The sequence below is a fragment of the Polyergus mexicanus genome, unplaced genomic scaffold (genome assembly GCF_030449975.1).
Source record: "Polyergus mexicanus isolate NDT 795.1 unplaced genomic scaffold, iyPolMexi1.0 SCAF_10, whole genome shotgun sequence".
Lineage (NCBI taxonomy): Eukaryota > Metazoa > Arthropoda > Insecta > Hymenoptera > Formicidae > Polyergus > Polyergus mexicanus.
In genome coordinates this window covers 3,530,257-3,548,032 of record NW_027223330.1, presented here as the reverse complement: position 1 = coordinate 3,548,032, position 17,776 = coordinate 3,530,257, and the positions used below count along the sequence as shown (strand labels likewise).

The window sequence follows — 17,776 nt, the reverse complement described above, 5'->3', positions numbered from 1 at the left end:
GAGCCATAAGTTGATCAATCACATTCAAGCATTTTTACAACATTTTAAGAATGCTAATTGGTCAATTTGCTTTCGGCTTTACGGTTAAGATAAAAATTTTATCACGCACAATAGCAAGAATAATATCTTAAATAAATCAAAAAATTTGAAAAAAGTAACGATAAAAGTAACTGTTAAATTCGTTACTCGTTACCGAAAAATGTAACAAAGTTACTTTTTCCGTTACAAATAAAATTTGTAACGCCATTACTGTTACAGTTACCGAAAAAAAGTAACTGTAACGGTAACGGCGTTACAAGTAACGCGTTACTTCCCAACCCTGCCATGTACATATACGGAGTAAGACAAAAGTAAAAAATCGTCTACTGTTTATATCAGAAAATACGAAGCGGGAAACGAAACCCGGCATACACATTACGCATTCCCCTTCAATCATGAATAATATCCTCAGAACTCTACTTGGTGAAACTCCCTTTTCGCATCCCCTTGAGAGAACTTGCACGCAACACACAATGAAATCCCAGAAAGTAAAACTTATTGAAGTCTCATTAATAATAAAATGGCGAAGTAGGAAGGATCAATTGCGTTTATGCACGGACGCACGAGTGTCCAGAGACAGACGGAAAATGCACATGCGCATACTTTATGATCAGTTCCCTCGCGTTCAGTCAATTGTGCATGTCGTTTCAATTTAGTCATTTATCATGTACGATCGTTCTCTCGAGTCCGCGATAGACGGTTGGAACTATAGCATCCAGCTGAATCGCTGGTTCCTAAAACCGGTTGGCGCGTGGCCTCTGACACTTTGCGAAACCACGACGGAGAAGATGAGCTGCGTGATCTTGTCGGTGATCAGCTGCTTTCTAATATGTTTTTTGCTCGTCCCGTGCACTCTCGGCACCATTCTAGTAGACACCGATCTGGACATGAAGATCAGAATGATTGGTCCAATCAGTTTCTTCCTGATGGCCGTGGTAAAGCAATACATCCTCATCGCCCGCGGCGAACGCATTAGCGAATGCATCCGACACATCCGCGCGGACTGGGATCGGGTCAGGGTGGGTCACGAGAAGGATCGCGAGGTCATGTTGGACAATGCCAAGTTTGGCAGATGGCTTTCTTTCGTCAGCGCGGCCTTCATGTATTCCGCTGGCTTCTTTTATACCACGCTGATGCCGCTTTGCGCAAAAAGAACGGAGATAATCGATAACGAGACGGTGAGATTGCTGTCTTTTCCGATCTACCGCGGCCTCCTCGATCCACGGACCACTCCGTCCTTTGAGATCGCTCAGTTCGCGCAAACTCTAGCTGGTTACGCCATTTACACGCTCACCATCGGTGTCTGCAGCCTGGCCGCGGTATTCGTCATGCACGCTTGCGGTCAGTTCCGGATTCTTATGTTAAAGATGGAGAATCTTGCGGACGGAAAGGAAAGGAAGAGCACCAGCGGAAAGACGCCCGAGGAAAGACTCAGCGACATCGTGAAATATCACATTAGAATATTAAGGTAACGTGCGCATTAAGTTCCGTATTAATAATATCTTATAATGGCGATTTATACGTGAAAAAAAAAAAAAATTAATAAACGGAAACATAAGAGAATTAAATTATAATCAAAAATCTTTCTTATAAAATATCAGAGTTCTAATATGATTTTGAATTACATATATAAAATGAATAAAAATCTTGCGTGAAGAAATGCGTTATTTCTCAATTATTATGAATAAATTGGAAGAAAATATTTCGGCTCTTTTTTCTACAGTATTCACATAACTTACAGTTTTATAACTCGCACCGAGGGATTATTGAATGAGATTTTCTTCGTGGATGTAGTAGGATGTACGCTCAATATATGTTTTTTGGCATTCAATATGATGACGGTACGAAATATAATGGCGTTTCAAGTACATGGGTAACATAATATAAAAAACTATAACAGTTTCTCGTTCACGACATTTTGATGTTAGCCTTTTAGGAATGGGAACATCGTGAAACTTTAGGAACGATGACATTCTGCTCGTTACTCATATCCTTTACGTTCAATATATTTATTCTTTGCTATATTGGAGAACTCCTTGCCGAACAGGTACTTTAATTATAATTACCAGGGTTGGGAAAGTTACTTTATAAAAGTAACTCGTTACCGTTACCGTTATTTTTTCTAAAAAGTAACTCGTTACCGTTACTCGTTACTAATTTTAAAAAGTAACTCGTTACCGTTACAGTTACTAAAAAGTAACGAGTCGTTACAATTTCCGTTACTTTTTTACAATACAAACTAATAAATTATTTTGCATAAGAAAAACTTTTAAAAAATTGTAAGCAAGATTTCATTCAAGATTTATTACAAAATAAATGATTGAATTTTATCGAAATTCTTTATTAATTTTTAATAAAATTTGTTGCTCCATAGTATCATCATTTAAATGCCCTCTTTGTGGTGTTAATACAGAGCCACCGATGCTAAACATTCTTTCTACAGATGCACTGCTTGGTAGAGCTGTATTATATTTAATAAAAAGTTTTTTAAGTTTTGGATAGTCGTTTAACATTTCTATATTACAATTATTTGATTTTAAAAACCGTTGCAATTCTTCTTGTTCAGATTCATTTTGCACCGTTTTTTGCTCAAAAATGAAAAAATCATCGCGATCGTCAGATTTTCCAGCTCTTTTGAAGAATTTTCAGTTGATCGGATTCCCAATAAATCCTCCAAGTAATTTTCAGCACGTTTTCTTTTTTCTCCGGTTAACCAGTTTAACTTAAATTTTGGATGTAAACATGCTGCTATTGTTAATTCTTTTGTTTCAAATATTGTAAGAAATTTAAAATCAAATATAGTAAATTAAGCGACATTGTTTGTTTTATTGAAATTAATACTTTTGAATCAATAGTTTAAAATAAAATAATATTTTTCAATTAAATCCTTATTTAAAATTAAATAACATATGTATTAATCAAATTAATAAGTTACCTTTTATTTAAACCTTGCTGAATAGCTTCAACTAATGAATGGCAATCTATAAGGTCAGATTTATTGAGATTTTGTAATTTTCGTTGCAAGGTACTTAGAACTGGTAGTAAATGAGATTACAACATAATAAGAATGCTAATTGGTCGATTTGCTTACGGCTTTACGGTTAAGATAAAAATTTTATCACGCACAATAGCAAGAATAATATCTTAAATAAATCAAAAAATTAGAAAAAAGTAACGATAAAAGTAACTGTTAAATTCGTTACTCGTTACCGAAAAATGTAACAAAGTTACTTTTTCCGTTACAAATAAAATTTGTAACGCCATTACCGTTACAGTTACCGAGAAAAAGTAACTGTAACGGTAACGGCGTTACAAGTAACGCGTTACTTCCCAACCCTGATAATTACATCATACAATCTTTGTATCTAGTACAAAAAATTGTGACATTTGCAAATTCAAAGTGCAATCACACAATCGTCTAATCTAAGAACATGAACAAATTAATGTAAATTTAATTTTTTCAATTAATCTATTATCAATTTTTTCAGAATGCTTAGTTATATTAAATTTATTAAATCTGATTTTATAAGAAAGAATATATACAAATTTTTGGTTATATCGCGAAAATCTAATGTGATATAAATAATTGCATTTTAAATGCATTGCGATAATTATTTTCCATAGAAAACATCAATCTAATTTTTTAACAGTGTGCACAAATTTCTACGAAGTCTTACATGATAAACTGGTATTATTTACCGGGTAAAAGCGCGCTCGGTTTAATATTAGTAATGACCATGTCTAATACCACGATCAAACTCTCAGCAGGAAAATTTATGGAGTTATCTTTGGCAAGTTTTTGCAGCGTGAGTAGATAATAATAGAACTATTTATCGCGCGCATATAAACATATAAATGTAAGACAAGAAACATTTCAGATTGTGAAAGCAGCCATGGCTTACGTGAATTTACTTCGTACTTTTTACGTCTGATACAACGCGACATTATTGTTATCAAATGTAACATTAGCGCTAATACAAATTAGATATATGTTAGCAAATCAATATTCATCAATAAATCATTTTCAGTAAATTATCATTTACGTAAAAGTAAGGTAAAAATAAAAAGAAATAAATTTAAAAAATTGAAATAAAACATAATTGAAATTGTAAATTAAAAATTAATTACGTTCGCAATAAAATCTAAAATTATAGATTGTGTTATAATTAGATGTTGTGTAAAAAAAATACTTTATCTACGATATTTTCAACGCACTGCGTTACGCGCTACGGAAGTACGAGAAACGCGTATATCCGCGAAACTATGTTAGAACTCGTCGTGAACTTCACGTCCCTACGCACTTTCAGTCATCATCGAACCCTCGGACGTGCAATGATCGGGAAAGGGGATAACCCCTCGCATACGCATGTATCTTCTGACTTCGTTACACATGGTAGACATAAATCGTATATGCACGCGATCGCGGAATCATTATTCCCCACGCTTGCGTCGCCTCGCGGACGTCGTGACATCGCCGGCGCCGTCCGCGTGCTTCATCGTCAGTCGACGTTTATCCCCCTCGGACGACAGCATGCGCGATCGATCCCAACTTCCGGATAAGATGTACAATGTACATTACGAGAATGATATCCGTTACGCTATGCAGCTATGCCGTTGGATTCTGAAACCGATCGGCATCTGGCATCTCGTTTATGGCCATTCGTCGCAATACGAGAAACTGGTTTCGACGACGCTAATTTTCGCATGCTTTTCCGTCTTGTGTTTCGTGCTCGTACCGTCCGGTCCATACACTCTACTTCGCGAGAAAGACATCAACGTTAAGCTTAAGCTCTTCGGTCCGGTTGGCTTCTGCCTCACTTCCGCGATCAAGTATTGCTTCCTCGGAATGCGCGGTACGGCGATTGGAAGATGCATCAAGCATGTCGAACATGACTGGCAGATGATACAATATCAAGATCATCGTAAAATGATGCTGAGAAACGTACTGGTGGGCCGCAGACTCACCACATTGTGCGTGATTTTTCTTTACACCGGTGGAATGTCTTATCATACAATTATGCCGCTGTTATCTATGAAAACGAACGATAACTACACGAATAGACCGTTGGTTTATCCCGGCTACGATATTTACTTCGATCCTCAGGCAAGTCCCATTTACGAGATCGTCTTTTGTGTACATTGCCTATCTGCTATAATCCAGTACAGTATCACGACGGCGGTATGCAGTTTGGCAGCGACTTTTGCGACGCACGCGTGCGGACAAGTGCAGATATTGATGACACTCTTGGACGACCTGGTAAATGGTAAAAAAAAAAACAAGAACACGACCGTGGACAAACGTCTGACTTTAATAACGAGGCGTCACGTGCGCGTGCTTAGGTGAGATGAAAATGGGAAAAACTTCAGGATAAGATAGATTTTCGAGTAGATTCATGGCGCGTTTCTAGATTTACGGCCGATGTGGAGGAGGTGTTGAATGAAATATGCTTGATGGAATTGGTAGCCGCAACTTTGATTATATGCTTACTCGAGTACTATTGCATGACGGTGAGGGGAATGTATAATAATCAATGTCAAATGATAATGACATTTTGTTTTTTCCTCTTCATTCATATAGTTTCTTATATTGATAAATAATAAATATGTAATTGTACATTCGCTTTCTCAGGAATGGGAAAATAGCGACGCCGTAGCAATCTTTACATATTTTATTCTACTGATATCTTTAACGTTCAATATTCTAATATTTTGTTATATCGGCGAGCTCATTGTCGAAGAGGTATGTATCTTTTATATATAATAATATTTCTAACAATAAAAAAAGAATTACTCTTTTTTTTTTTTTTCTTTAATCATGTCGTCTTATTTATATAAATGAACAGCAATAATCATGGCAGAGCCTTAGCATTGTTATATTACAAATATTAAATAATAATTTTGCAGATTATAATGAATAATATAATAATATTTTATACAATATGTAAAGTATTAATATATATATACATTTATTAGTATAGCAAAATTGCTTCAGCCGCGTATGAAGTTAATTGGTACGACTTACCTGGCCATAAAGCTCTCGATCTCGTATTGATCATCGCAATGTCTCATTATCCACCTAAGTTTACGGCTGGCAAGTTCTGCGATTTATCCTTGAATACTTTTAGCACTGTAAGTCAAATATAGAGAATTATTTTGTTAATATTTCAATTATTATTATAATTTATTTCTATTCATATCTTTCGTAAAAAAAATTATATATTTGAAATATATATCTTAAGAAAGATATTTTATATTTTTAGTTGTTATTATCACATTAATAGTTTTTTCATGTGTCTCTAAAGCTTACATTACTTTCAGGTACTTAAAACGTCCGTGGTGTATTTAAATTTGCTTCGAACAGTTACACAATAAAACATTTTTATATTATTCAATAATCTAATAGCATTTATTAGACTATTATTAGTCTAAGAAATGTGTTAGTAAATAAAATTATAATATTACCATTATATATATAAAATTAAATATATATAACAAAATATATGTTAGATTCAAAAATTATAATATGCTATACTATATATACAAAAAGGATTAGAAAATACGCATGTTGCAATTGTATCTTAAAAGACAAAAACATCATATTATATTATATGTAATGATTCTAAATAACATTTCAAAAATCGCATTCAGACGTATGATTTACAACGATAAGTTGCGCATTTGAAAGATATTGAAATTGTGGATTATACGCGTGCTACTGTATTATAACCAGGGTTGGGAAGTAACGCGTTACTTGTAACGCCGTTACCGTTACAGTTACTTTTTTTCGGTAACTGTAACGGTAATGGCGTTACAAATTTTATTTGTAACGGAAAAAGTAACTTCGTTACATTTTTCGGTAACGAGTAACGAATTTAACACTTACTTTTATCGTTACTTTTTTCAAATTTTTTGATTTATTTAACATATTATTCTTGCTATTGTGCGTGATAAAATTTTTATCTTAACCGTAAAGCCGTAAGCAAATCGACCAATTAGCATTCTTATTATGCTGTAATCTCATTTACTACCAGTTCTAAGTACCTTGCAACGAAAATTAGAAAATCTCAATAAATCTGACCTTATAGATTGCCATTCATTAGTTGAAGCTATTCAGCAAGGTTTAAATAAAAGGTAACTTATTAATTTGATTAATACATATGTTATTTAATTTTAAATAAGGATTTAATTGAAAAATATTATTTTATTTTAAACTATTGATTCAAAAGTATTAATTTCAATAAAACAAACAATGTCGCTTAATTTACTATATTTGATTTTAGATTTCGTACAATATTTGAAACAGAAGAAATAATAATAGCAGCATGTTTACATCCAAAATTTAAGTTAAACTGGTTAACCGGAGAAAAAAGAAAACGTGCTGAAAATTACTTGGAGGGTTTATTGGGAATCCGATCGACTGAAAATTCTTCAAAAGCTGGAAAATCTGACGATCGCGATGATTTTTTCATTTTTGAGCAAAAAACGGTGCAAAATGAATCTGAACAAGAAGAATTGCGACGGTTTTTAAAATCAAATAATTGTAATATAGAAATGTTAAACGACTATCCAAAACTTAAAAAACTTTTTATTAAATATAATACAGCTCTACCAAGCAGTGCATCTGTAGAAAGAATGTTTAGCATCGGTGGCTCTGTATTAACACCACAAAGATGGCATTTAAATGATGATACTATGGAGCAACAAATTTTATTAAAAATTAATAAAGAATTTCGATAAAATTTAATCATTTATTTTGTAATAAACCTTGAATGAAATCTTGCTTACAATTTTTTAAAAGTTTTTCTTATGCAAAATAATTTATTAGTTTGTATTGTAAAAAAGTAACGGAAATTGTAACGACTCGTTACTTTTTAGTAACTGTAACGGTAACGAGTTACTTTTTAAAATTGGTAACGAGTAACGGTAACGAGTTATTTTTTGGAAAAAATAACGGTAACGGTAACGAGTTACTTTTATAAAGTAACTTTCCCAACCCTGGTTATAACTTGTCATGAACTTCAGATCTCTTTACACTTTCGCATTACAGCACCCTCAGACGAGCAATGACCATAGAAAAGTCAATTATCTACGTATGTATGGTTTTACCACACATGACAGACATGAAACGCACGCGGAATCATTATTCCCCGCGCTTGCGTCGCGTTGCGAATATCGGAACGCCGCCCTATGCGAGTTTCAGTCTTCGTTGCACCTTACGGGTGACAGCATGTACGATCGATCCCAACTTCCAGAAACCATGATCGAGCACAATGTACATTACGAGCACGACATACGTTACATCATGCAGCTGTGCCGATGGGTCTTGAAACCGATCGGTATCTGGCACTTCATCTACGGTCATGCGTCGCGAAATGAGAAGCTCATCTCCGTAGCGCTGATCGTCACGTGTTTCTCCGCTCTGTGCTTCGTCCTGATACCTTCCGGATTGCACACTCTGTTCTACGAGAAGGACATCAACGTCAAAGTCAAGCTCTTCGGTCCGGTCGGTTTCTGTCTGACTTCCACGATCAAGTATTGCTATCTCGGTATGCGCAGCGCCGCATTCGGAAGATGCATTCGGCATGTCGAGGACGATTGGCGGACCGTTCGATATCAAGATTATCGCGAAATTATGATGAAGAATGCACTGGTTGGCCGCAGACTCACCATGTTATGCGCGATCTTCCTTTATACCGGTGGATTGTCTTATCATACGATCCTGCCGTTATCTTCTAGGCAAGTCGACCAGAATATCACGCACAGACCGCTCACCTATCCTGGCTACAACCTCTTCTTCGATCCTGAAGCCAGTCCAGTTTACGAGATCGTGTTTTTCATCCACTGTCTGTTCGCGTTAATCACGTATAACATCACGACAGCAGCGTGCAGTTTAGCAGCGATCTTTGTGACGCACGCTTGCGGACAATTACAGATATTAATGACGTTGTTGGATGACTTGGTCGATGGAAAAAGGAACAAGGATACCACTGTGGAGAAACGTCTACGCGTTATAGCGAGACATCATGTGCGTGTATTGAGGTGGGTAAAAAAAATACTATCGACAAAAGATTATCTAAATAGATAATGAGGCACGGCGAAATACGTAATACACTTCCAGATTTTCCACTAATGTAGAAGAAGTGCTACGCGAAATATGCTTAATGGAACTGGTGGCTTCCACTTTGATTATATGTTTACTCGAATACTATTGCTTAATGGTAAAATTGATATCATGGTAATAGATATCGTTGTCACGATAATACAATAATCTTCTCTAAAGTTGCACAAATTCTTAGTATGAAACAGTTATTGAACAAGTGTATTTTGTCGAATTTTATGAAAGTCATATATTTTTTAGGAATGGAAAAATAGCGATGCTACAGCCATTTTAACCTATTTTATTCTATTGATTTCCTTTACATTTAATATTCTGATATTTTGTTATATTGGCGAACTCCTCCTGGAACAGGTAAATCGTTACGTCTTTAAGAATAAGACAATTTTTCACGGATTTACTATTAATCACATTACGCGCGTTACTCTATTCAATAGTTTAAGAAATTATTATATATTTTTAAAACAAGCTTTTTAAAAATGTATTTTATTTATTTATTTTATTTCAATTGTTGAATTTTTGTGCAAAAATAATATTATTGCGTGTGTGATTATCACATATAACTAAATGCAAAACACATAGTACAATTTTAAAATCAATAATGTGTCCTATCTATAATGATACTTTAATATAATTTTTCACATTTTTATCGTGATATTATTAGTTTTGCACATTAAGTGATATAAATATATCTAATCTTAATCTTTTGTATTTTCATTAGTATAGCAAAATTGGTTCAGCCGTCTATAACATTAATTGGTACGATTTACCCGGAAATAAAGCTCTCGGTCTCGTATTAATCATCACGATGTCTCAATATCCGCCTAAACTTACAGCTGGCAAATTTTTCGATTTATCTATTTACACATTTGGCGTCGTGAGTTTTTGTTAAAATTAATATTAAAATTATTATGTCAAACACAATTATTAATTTATCCTTATATATTCTTTTCTCTCTTAAAAACAAGATACGCAACATCAATCTCATGTTATATTAAAATTTTTGTTGCTCTTTCAGGTACTTAAAACGTCCGTGGTATATTTAAATTTACTTCGAACTATTACATAATAAAAAATTAATATATTTTTTTATTATAGTTCCTAATTAATAAGCTATAATTCCTACCTATAAAAATATATTTTTTGCTCCCAACAAATATTATATAGAAATTGATAATAAACTAATATATATACAACGAATCTTTATTTGACCAATCATAAAATATACCTAAAATATTAATATTAATAAATAAGCTTATAATACTGTCATTATAATTTCAAATGCGCGTAGCAAAAAATACATAATATATTTAAAAATTAGAATTTATTACATATATTATAGATAAAGATGAAACGCACGCGATTCTGAAATCATTTCCCCCCGCGCTTGTGTCACATCAGGAAATATATTTCAATCTTCGTCTTTCGCATTTTACGAACGTGTACTAAAATGAGTAAAAAATTGCGAAAGTTCTATCAATAAATCATATAACACGTTTTTAGATTTTTTAACAAATATGTGACACACACTTCCAGATTTTCGATCAATGTAGAGAAAGCGCTACGCGAAATATGCTTAATGGAATTGATCGCTTAACAATAAAAAAAAAGAAAAAAAATCTTTGTAACACACAAATCTCAATGTAACAATAACATAATAGTCTTTCTTACACTTTCGTACAAACTCTTAGTTTGTCTATCACTGAACAACTTTTGTAGAATTTTGTGATAGCTATTTATTTATTACTCTCTTAAGAATGGATAAATAATGACGCTGTAGCCAACTTGACCTATTTCATTCTATTGATTTCCTTTACATTAATATTGAGATATTTTGTTATATCGGTGAACACATCTCATAGAATAAATATTATTCACGATGCTTTTTTTCTTTTATAAATCACTCTTCTGCTTTTAATTATATTTTGTTATTATTTAATTTTAAATAAAAGTTAAGAAGAAATATACGAAAATGCTGTGGAAGAATTCTCCTTGCAAATAATAATACAATGGCAATGGCAACAATACTACTCTCGACAATATTTTTCAGCACATGCATGCTTCTTTCTATCTATGCTATTATTGAAAGTACTTGGATGAATATACGTTATATTTACGCAAATTTTTAATGCGTTTAATGTCATTTAAACAATGCCACTTTAAAGAGTAAATTATTTTTCTTATATACGTTTAAATATCGAGTTATATTCTTAACAAAAATACCAAATATATAAAAAAAAAAATGAGTTTTTTCAGCTTATTACCTCTGCGACACAATAAGTGCTCTATTTGAGATCGCACAATGTTAATCGCGCACGATCAATTCAGACAAACTGTTCGCAGGTAAAAGAATACTACTACTAGAGAATGAACGCAAGCGCATGTCCGGTGACCTTGCAATCAATGCTACGCGTTCGGCTCGTGCAGTTTTCAACAAACATTGTCATCGTGAACATGCCAAGTGCACAAGACGAACCCGACTCCAGCTATCGGCGAGACATTCGGAATATTTTTAAGCTGAACAATTGGATTTTAGGCTCGATCGGTATCTGGCCAGTCGCGATTTGCGGTATCGGACGACACGCGTCCAAAATTGCGATCGCGATCTGCAATCTCGCGTTTAGCTTCGCATTAGTGCCGTGCGCCTTGCATATCATCTATGATGAAAAGGATATCGTTGTGAGACTGAAGCTATGCGGCCTTCTGGCCTTTTGTCTCACCGCAATGACAAAATACTGCATCCTCGCGATACGTCGCCCTAAGATACTGCGTTGCATCGAATATGTGAAGAGCGACTGGTGGCAGGTTGGTGCTGTTGTTAACATAAAGTAATATATCAATGCGCAGAGCGCATTACAACGTATTTAAAAAAAGGTTTGAATTCATCCGTAAATTCATAATTAGCATGCATGTAATTAAATAATTATATCTTTCGAACGTGACGCTTTTATTTATTGTTAATTAAAAAGTGCATCCATTTCGTGCAATTTTATTATAGCGTGATAATTGTTATATCAATATAATATAAAATAATAGAAGTGAAATGTGCGATTAATTAAATTCTTTTCTCTATATACAATAATAATAAAGCTGGCGTTCGGTTTACAGAGAGAAAAGCAACTGCTGCATTGCTAAATACGTAAATAGTAATTCCTTATTTAACAAAAAAAATTATTGGCGATATTGTGACAGGTGACGTTCAGATCTGATCGCGAAGTGATGCTCAAGTACGCTACCATTGGTCGCAATCTAACGATTATTGGAGCATCGTTCATGTACACTGCCGGCATCATTTATTACATGATTCTGATTCCATTTTTCTCCGAGCACAAAGTCAACAATCAAACCGTCAGACCGCTAGTGTATCCAATTTACAGCAAATTTCGCCACTCCCAAATTAGCCCGATATACGAAATTGTGTATATAGCTCATTGCATGTGCGGATACACCATATACTCGGTGACAGCTGGTTCGTACGGACTTGCCGCCTTATTCGCCACTCATGCATGCGGCCAGATCGAAGTAATCGTATCACGATTAGAAGATCTCTTAAATGGTGAAAGGTTCAAGCAAAGCTCGAAAATTCATCAACGAATTGCTTCTATCGTGAAGGATCATGTTCGAGTAATGAGGTAAGATTTTTAAATAATAGCTTATTAATATTCGTAATAATTTGTGAATAAAAAAACTATAAATAAAAAAATTTGATAATTTAGCTTAAATTATAAATCATAAAAAAATTATACACGAGTATATATAACACTCCGTCAACAAGTCAGTAATAACATACTTAATTTGGCGAAAACAAATAATTCTTATAACGAAATGAAAAAGTTAACATTATTGCAAAATACTTTGTTATATAATTTGCTAAATTTTTATCACTTTATAGTATAATAAATATAACAATGCGATAAATGAGCAACAGGTGGTCTTAAGAAACCTCCAATACGTTAAGCAGTTCTGTTTCATGTCAGACAATAGGCTATAAGTATGCGATATTATATATATATCGTGTGCGAATGATTATATATACTACGTACTTGTACTATACAGAAGTTGAAAGAGAAAGAAAGAAAGAAAGAAAGAAAGAAAGAGAAAAAATACATAGAGTTATATCACAGTAAAAATGGATGAAGCAATGCATCTATTTTCATCGTATAAACTAGAGTAAATTATTCCAGGTTTGCAATTGTTGTGGAAGAAGTTTTACAGGAAGTATGTTTAGTAGAGTTGACTAGTTCTGTATGCACGATATGTCTGCTCGAATACTACTGCATAGTGGTGAGCTAATGTATACCATATATTATATATATAAAAAAAACTAGTAATATATAAAAAATCCACATAAAACTATATTTTCTATTTACAATTTAATAGGATTGGCAACAAGATAATAAACTTAGTTTAGCAACTTATTTATTACTCCTTGTTTCTTTCTGTTTCAATGTATACATATTATGCTACATCGGCGAGCTTCTCGTGGAAAAGGTATATTTTTATCCTGTGATTATGCAATTTAATTTTGACTGCATATTGAATAATTGTTCGCGATTAATATTAACTCGCAGAGTAGTCAAATTGGATATATATGTTATATGATTAATTGGTACCAATTATCGCCAAAATCAGCTCGCAGTCTTATATTGATAATCGCTATGGCGAGCCATCCCATAAAAATCAGTGCTGGTAGAATGGTAGATTTATCATTATCAACTTTTGGAAGTGTATGTGTATGAGGCATTTTATAGATAATATTTATACATTACATATAATCTTAATTTAAAATCTGAAATTACTTTCCAAATAATTAAATATTGTAAGATAATTATATGGAAAATAAATTAATTTTTCAAACATTACTTTATACTGCCTTTGCATAATAATCTAACACAATCATTTCGTCACATTTAGCAATTTTGATATTTAGATAAAATTGCAAAAAATCAAATTACGGTTGTGGAAGAAAGATCAGATTATTTTATAAAAATATAATTGTTCTAGGTATTAAAGACTAGTGTGGCATATCTGAGCTTCCTGCGGACGTTAGTGATGTAAATTTTGTATAATCGAATTATGTGACATATATCAGAAATTTATAGAAATTATGTGATAAATATAAAGTGATATATATCAATTTCAATGCATATAATACTATGTTAATAGACGAATTCAAAAATTACTTATTCTTTCTCACTTTTATTAACTTACTTTCTTTTTTTTCTTTTTTTTTTTTTATTAATCGTTGAAATAAATTTAAATTTATGTCGGAATGAAATATACTTTGCATGACCACTCTTCTCAGTTAATAGCATATATGCGATCTCTCTTAGACAATTGGAAAACGAAAGAACGCTTGCAAGCGCAAGCGCAACTTTGTAATCAATGTCGCCGCATCTGCCTTGTCTAGTTTTTAATGTAATTTGTCATTGTGAAATATTGTGTCAATTGTGCGGATACACCATATATTCGGTAACAGCTGGTGCGTGCGGATTGGCAGCCCAATTTGCTACTCGCGCATGTAGACAGATCCAAATGATTATATTGCGATTGGAAGATCTGTTAGATGGTCAAAAGTTCGAGCAAGGCCGAAAGAATGTTCATCGACGAATTGCTGCCATTGTAAAAAATCGTGTTCGAGTAATAAGGTAATATTTTAAAAACTAAAAATAATAAATTTAATAATTTATAGCCTAAATTATGAGTAATAAAAAATATATTTTACGACAAACTATTTATACTATTTTGTTTTTGTATAATGCTCTTTACAATTCAATAAATATAATTATAATTTAGCAAAAAGAAATGATATTATTATTCCTAATTTAATCTCACAACGAGAAAGATTATTATATAATAACATTGTTGCATATTCTTAATGATATAATTCAGTTAATTCTTATCATTGTATGACGGATATTATAGAGACAAATGCAACAGGTGGTCTTAACGGGCAGCCAATACGTTCTGTAGGCGGTTCTGTTTCGTATCAGACAATAAGCATGCCGTTTACATTACGCTATGTATACATAACATCAGGGTTGGGAAAGTTACTTTATAAAAGTAACTCGTTACCGTTACCGTTATTTTTTTTAAAAAGTAACTCGTTACCGTTACTCGTTACTAATTTTAAAAAGTAACTCGTTACCGTTACAGTTACTAAAAAGTAACGAGTCGTTACAATTTCCGTTACTTTTTTACAATACAAACTAATAAATTATTTGGCATAAGAAAAACTTTTAAAAAATTGTAAGCAAGATTTCATTCAAGGTTTATTACAAAATAAATGATTAAATTTTATCGAAATTCTTTATTAATTTTTAATAAAATTTGTTGCTCCATAGTATCATCATTTAAATGCCCTCTTTGTGGTGTTAATACAGAGCCATCGATGCTAAACATTCTTTCTACAGATGCACTGCTTGGTAGAGCTGTATTATATTTAATAAAAAGTTTTTTAAGTTTTGGATAGTCGTTTAACATTTCTATATTACAATTATTCGATTTTAAAAACCGTTGCAATTCTACTTGTTCAGATTCATTTTGCACCGTTTTTTGCTCAAAAATGAAAAAATCATCGCGATCGTCAGATTTTCCAGCTTTTGAAGAATTTTCAGTTGATCGGATTCCCAATAAATCCTCCAAGTAATTTTCAGCACGTTTTCTTTTTTCTCCGGTTAACCAGTTTAACTTAAATTTTGGATGTAAACATGCTGCTATTATTAATTCTTTTGTTTCAAATATTGTAAGAAATTTAATATCAAATATAGTAAATTAAGCGACATTGTTTGTTTTATTGAATTAATACTTTTGAATGAATAGTTTAAAATAAAATAATATTTTTCAATTAAATCCTTATTTAAAATTAAATAACATATGTATTAATCAAATTAATAAGTTACCTTTTATTTAAACCTTGCTGAATAGCTTCAACTAATGAATGGCAATCTATAAGGTCAGATTTATTGAGATTTTCTAATTTTCGTTGCAAGGTACTTAGAACTGGTAGTAAATGAGAGCTCTGCTTTTCCGAAAAGATAAAGCTCTCATTGGATATCGCACTGGTCTGCAAGAACCATAAGTTGATCACATTCAAGCATTTTTACAACATAATAAGAATGCTAATTGGTCGATTTGCTTACGGCTTTACGGTTAAGATAAAAATTTTATCACGTACAATAGCAAGAATAATATCTTAAATAAATCAAAAAATTTGAAAAAAGTAACGATAAAAGTAACTGTTAAATTCGTTACTCGTTACCGAAAAATGTAACGAAGTTACTTTTTCCGTTACAAATAAAATTTGTAACGCCATTACCGTTACAGTTACCGAAAAAAAGTAACTGTAACGGTAACGGCGTTACAAGTAACGCGTTACTTCCCAACCCTGCATAACATAATAGTTGAACATATTATATTAAAGTAAGACTCGAATAATACATTCAAATTTCTTTAAATTTCTCCGTGCAAAGCAGAGTGATTAATTTATTTTAGGTTTGCGGCTATTGCAGAGGAAGTTTTACAAGAAGTGTGTTTGGTGGAATTCACTAGTTCTGCATGCACGATAAGTCTTCTCGAATATTACTGTGTACTGGTGCGCTAATATATGCCACATTAAAAAAAAATATTGTTAAAAGATTCTGTCAAATTATATTTATTATCTACGATTTGGCAGGATTGGCAAGAAGATGATAGAGTTGGCTTAGCCACTTATTCTTTGCTCCTTGTTTCGTTCTGTTTCAATGTATACGTTATTATACAATGTATTGTGCTATATTGCTGAGCTTCTTATGGAAAAGCAGCAATTATAGACATTCACATATTCATTTTTCTTCTCCTAATAATTGTCATTGCATTGTACATATATCTTTCACAAAAACACGTTTGATATTCTTTTTATTTTTTATATAACACATGATAATTTAAATGTGTATACAGAGAGCTCGATATAAAAAAAAAAAAAATGTTTTACTTTAGCGTATAATATTCATAATGACGTATTAAGAAATGGTTTGAAAAAAGACACGCATTTCTGATTTTGATTTAAAAATAATTCAAATTGTGTTTAAAAAAATAAAAATTTTTTCTTTATTCACATTCAATTTCTGATTTAAAAAGAGCAATTGCCAAATTGCTAAAGTGATAAATTTATAATTGTCTTTGTATAGTGCTAACTCGATGAACATTTATTTAGCAAAGAAATTCTTTTAAATTATTTCTAATTTAATATTGTGTATTGAAAAAATTAACTGTTGCATAATTTCATTTATATAAATTGTTTAAATATTATTTTCTCATTACATACTTAAGGAATGTAACAGAACGACAAGTGCAACAGGTAGTTCCATATATTCCACTATTGTATATTAGTCTACAATCGAATATGTTATATATTTATACTATATAACAGCTATTGATAATTTTAACTAGCGCAGCTATTGTTCTCGGGTCACATAGTCAGGTAAGTCAGTTTGAAAAAGATAATATAATATATGAAGAAAGAATTCCCCCTGTGTGCCCCCCCTCATCTCTTTCTAACTAACTATATTCATTTATTTGGTAGGGAGACATCGGAGGATTAACAAATTACATAAGAATTTCATCGCAAGAAAAAACAAGAGT

The 17,776-nt window shown here is 32.4% G+C and overlaps 2 protein-coding genes across 3 annotated transcripts; both read left to right on the top strand.

The window, feature by feature from the left end:
* The first annotated feature begins 668 nt into the window (after positions 1–668).
* LOC138937076 (odorant receptor 82a-like) lies at positions 669–4,027 on the top strand. 2 transcript variants are annotated; one of them, XM_070302970.1, is made up of 5 exons: positions 669–1,507; positions 1,781–1,880; positions 1,976–2,086; positions 3,690–3,845; positions 3,918–4,027. In XM_070302970.1, the coding sequence occupies exons 1-5, from the start codon at positions 705–707 to the stop codon at positions 3,969–3,971; spliced, it is 1,224 nt and encodes a 407-aa protein (XP_070159071.1). In that variant the 5' UTR covers positions 669–704; the 3' UTR covers positions 3,972–4,027. The 2 variants fall into 2 exon arrangements, with proteins under 2 accessions (XP_070159071.1, XP_070159070.1); XM_070302969.1 differs by having other exon boundaries at positions 1,763–1,880.
* A 483-nt stretch (positions 4,028–4,510) lies between these two features.
* On the top strand, positions 4,511–14,212 carry LOC138936907 (uncharacterized). The gene is made up of 15 exons (XM_070302696.1): positions 4,511–5,379; positions 5,448–5,547; positions 5,669–5,779; positions 6,013–6,168; positions 8,087–9,078; positions 9,158–9,257; positions 9,398–9,508; positions 9,876–10,031; positions 10,173–10,217; positions 11,519–11,959; positions 12,347–12,786; positions 13,339–13,438; positions 13,535–13,645; positions 13,726–13,881; positions 14,159–14,212. The coding sequence occupies exons 1-15, from the start codon at positions 4,571–4,573 to the stop codon at positions 14,210–14,212; spliced, it is 3,882 nt and encodes a 1,293-aa protein (XP_070158797.1). The 5' UTR covers positions 4,511–4,570.
* The last annotated feature ends 3,564 nt before the right edge of the window (positions 14,213–17,776 follow it).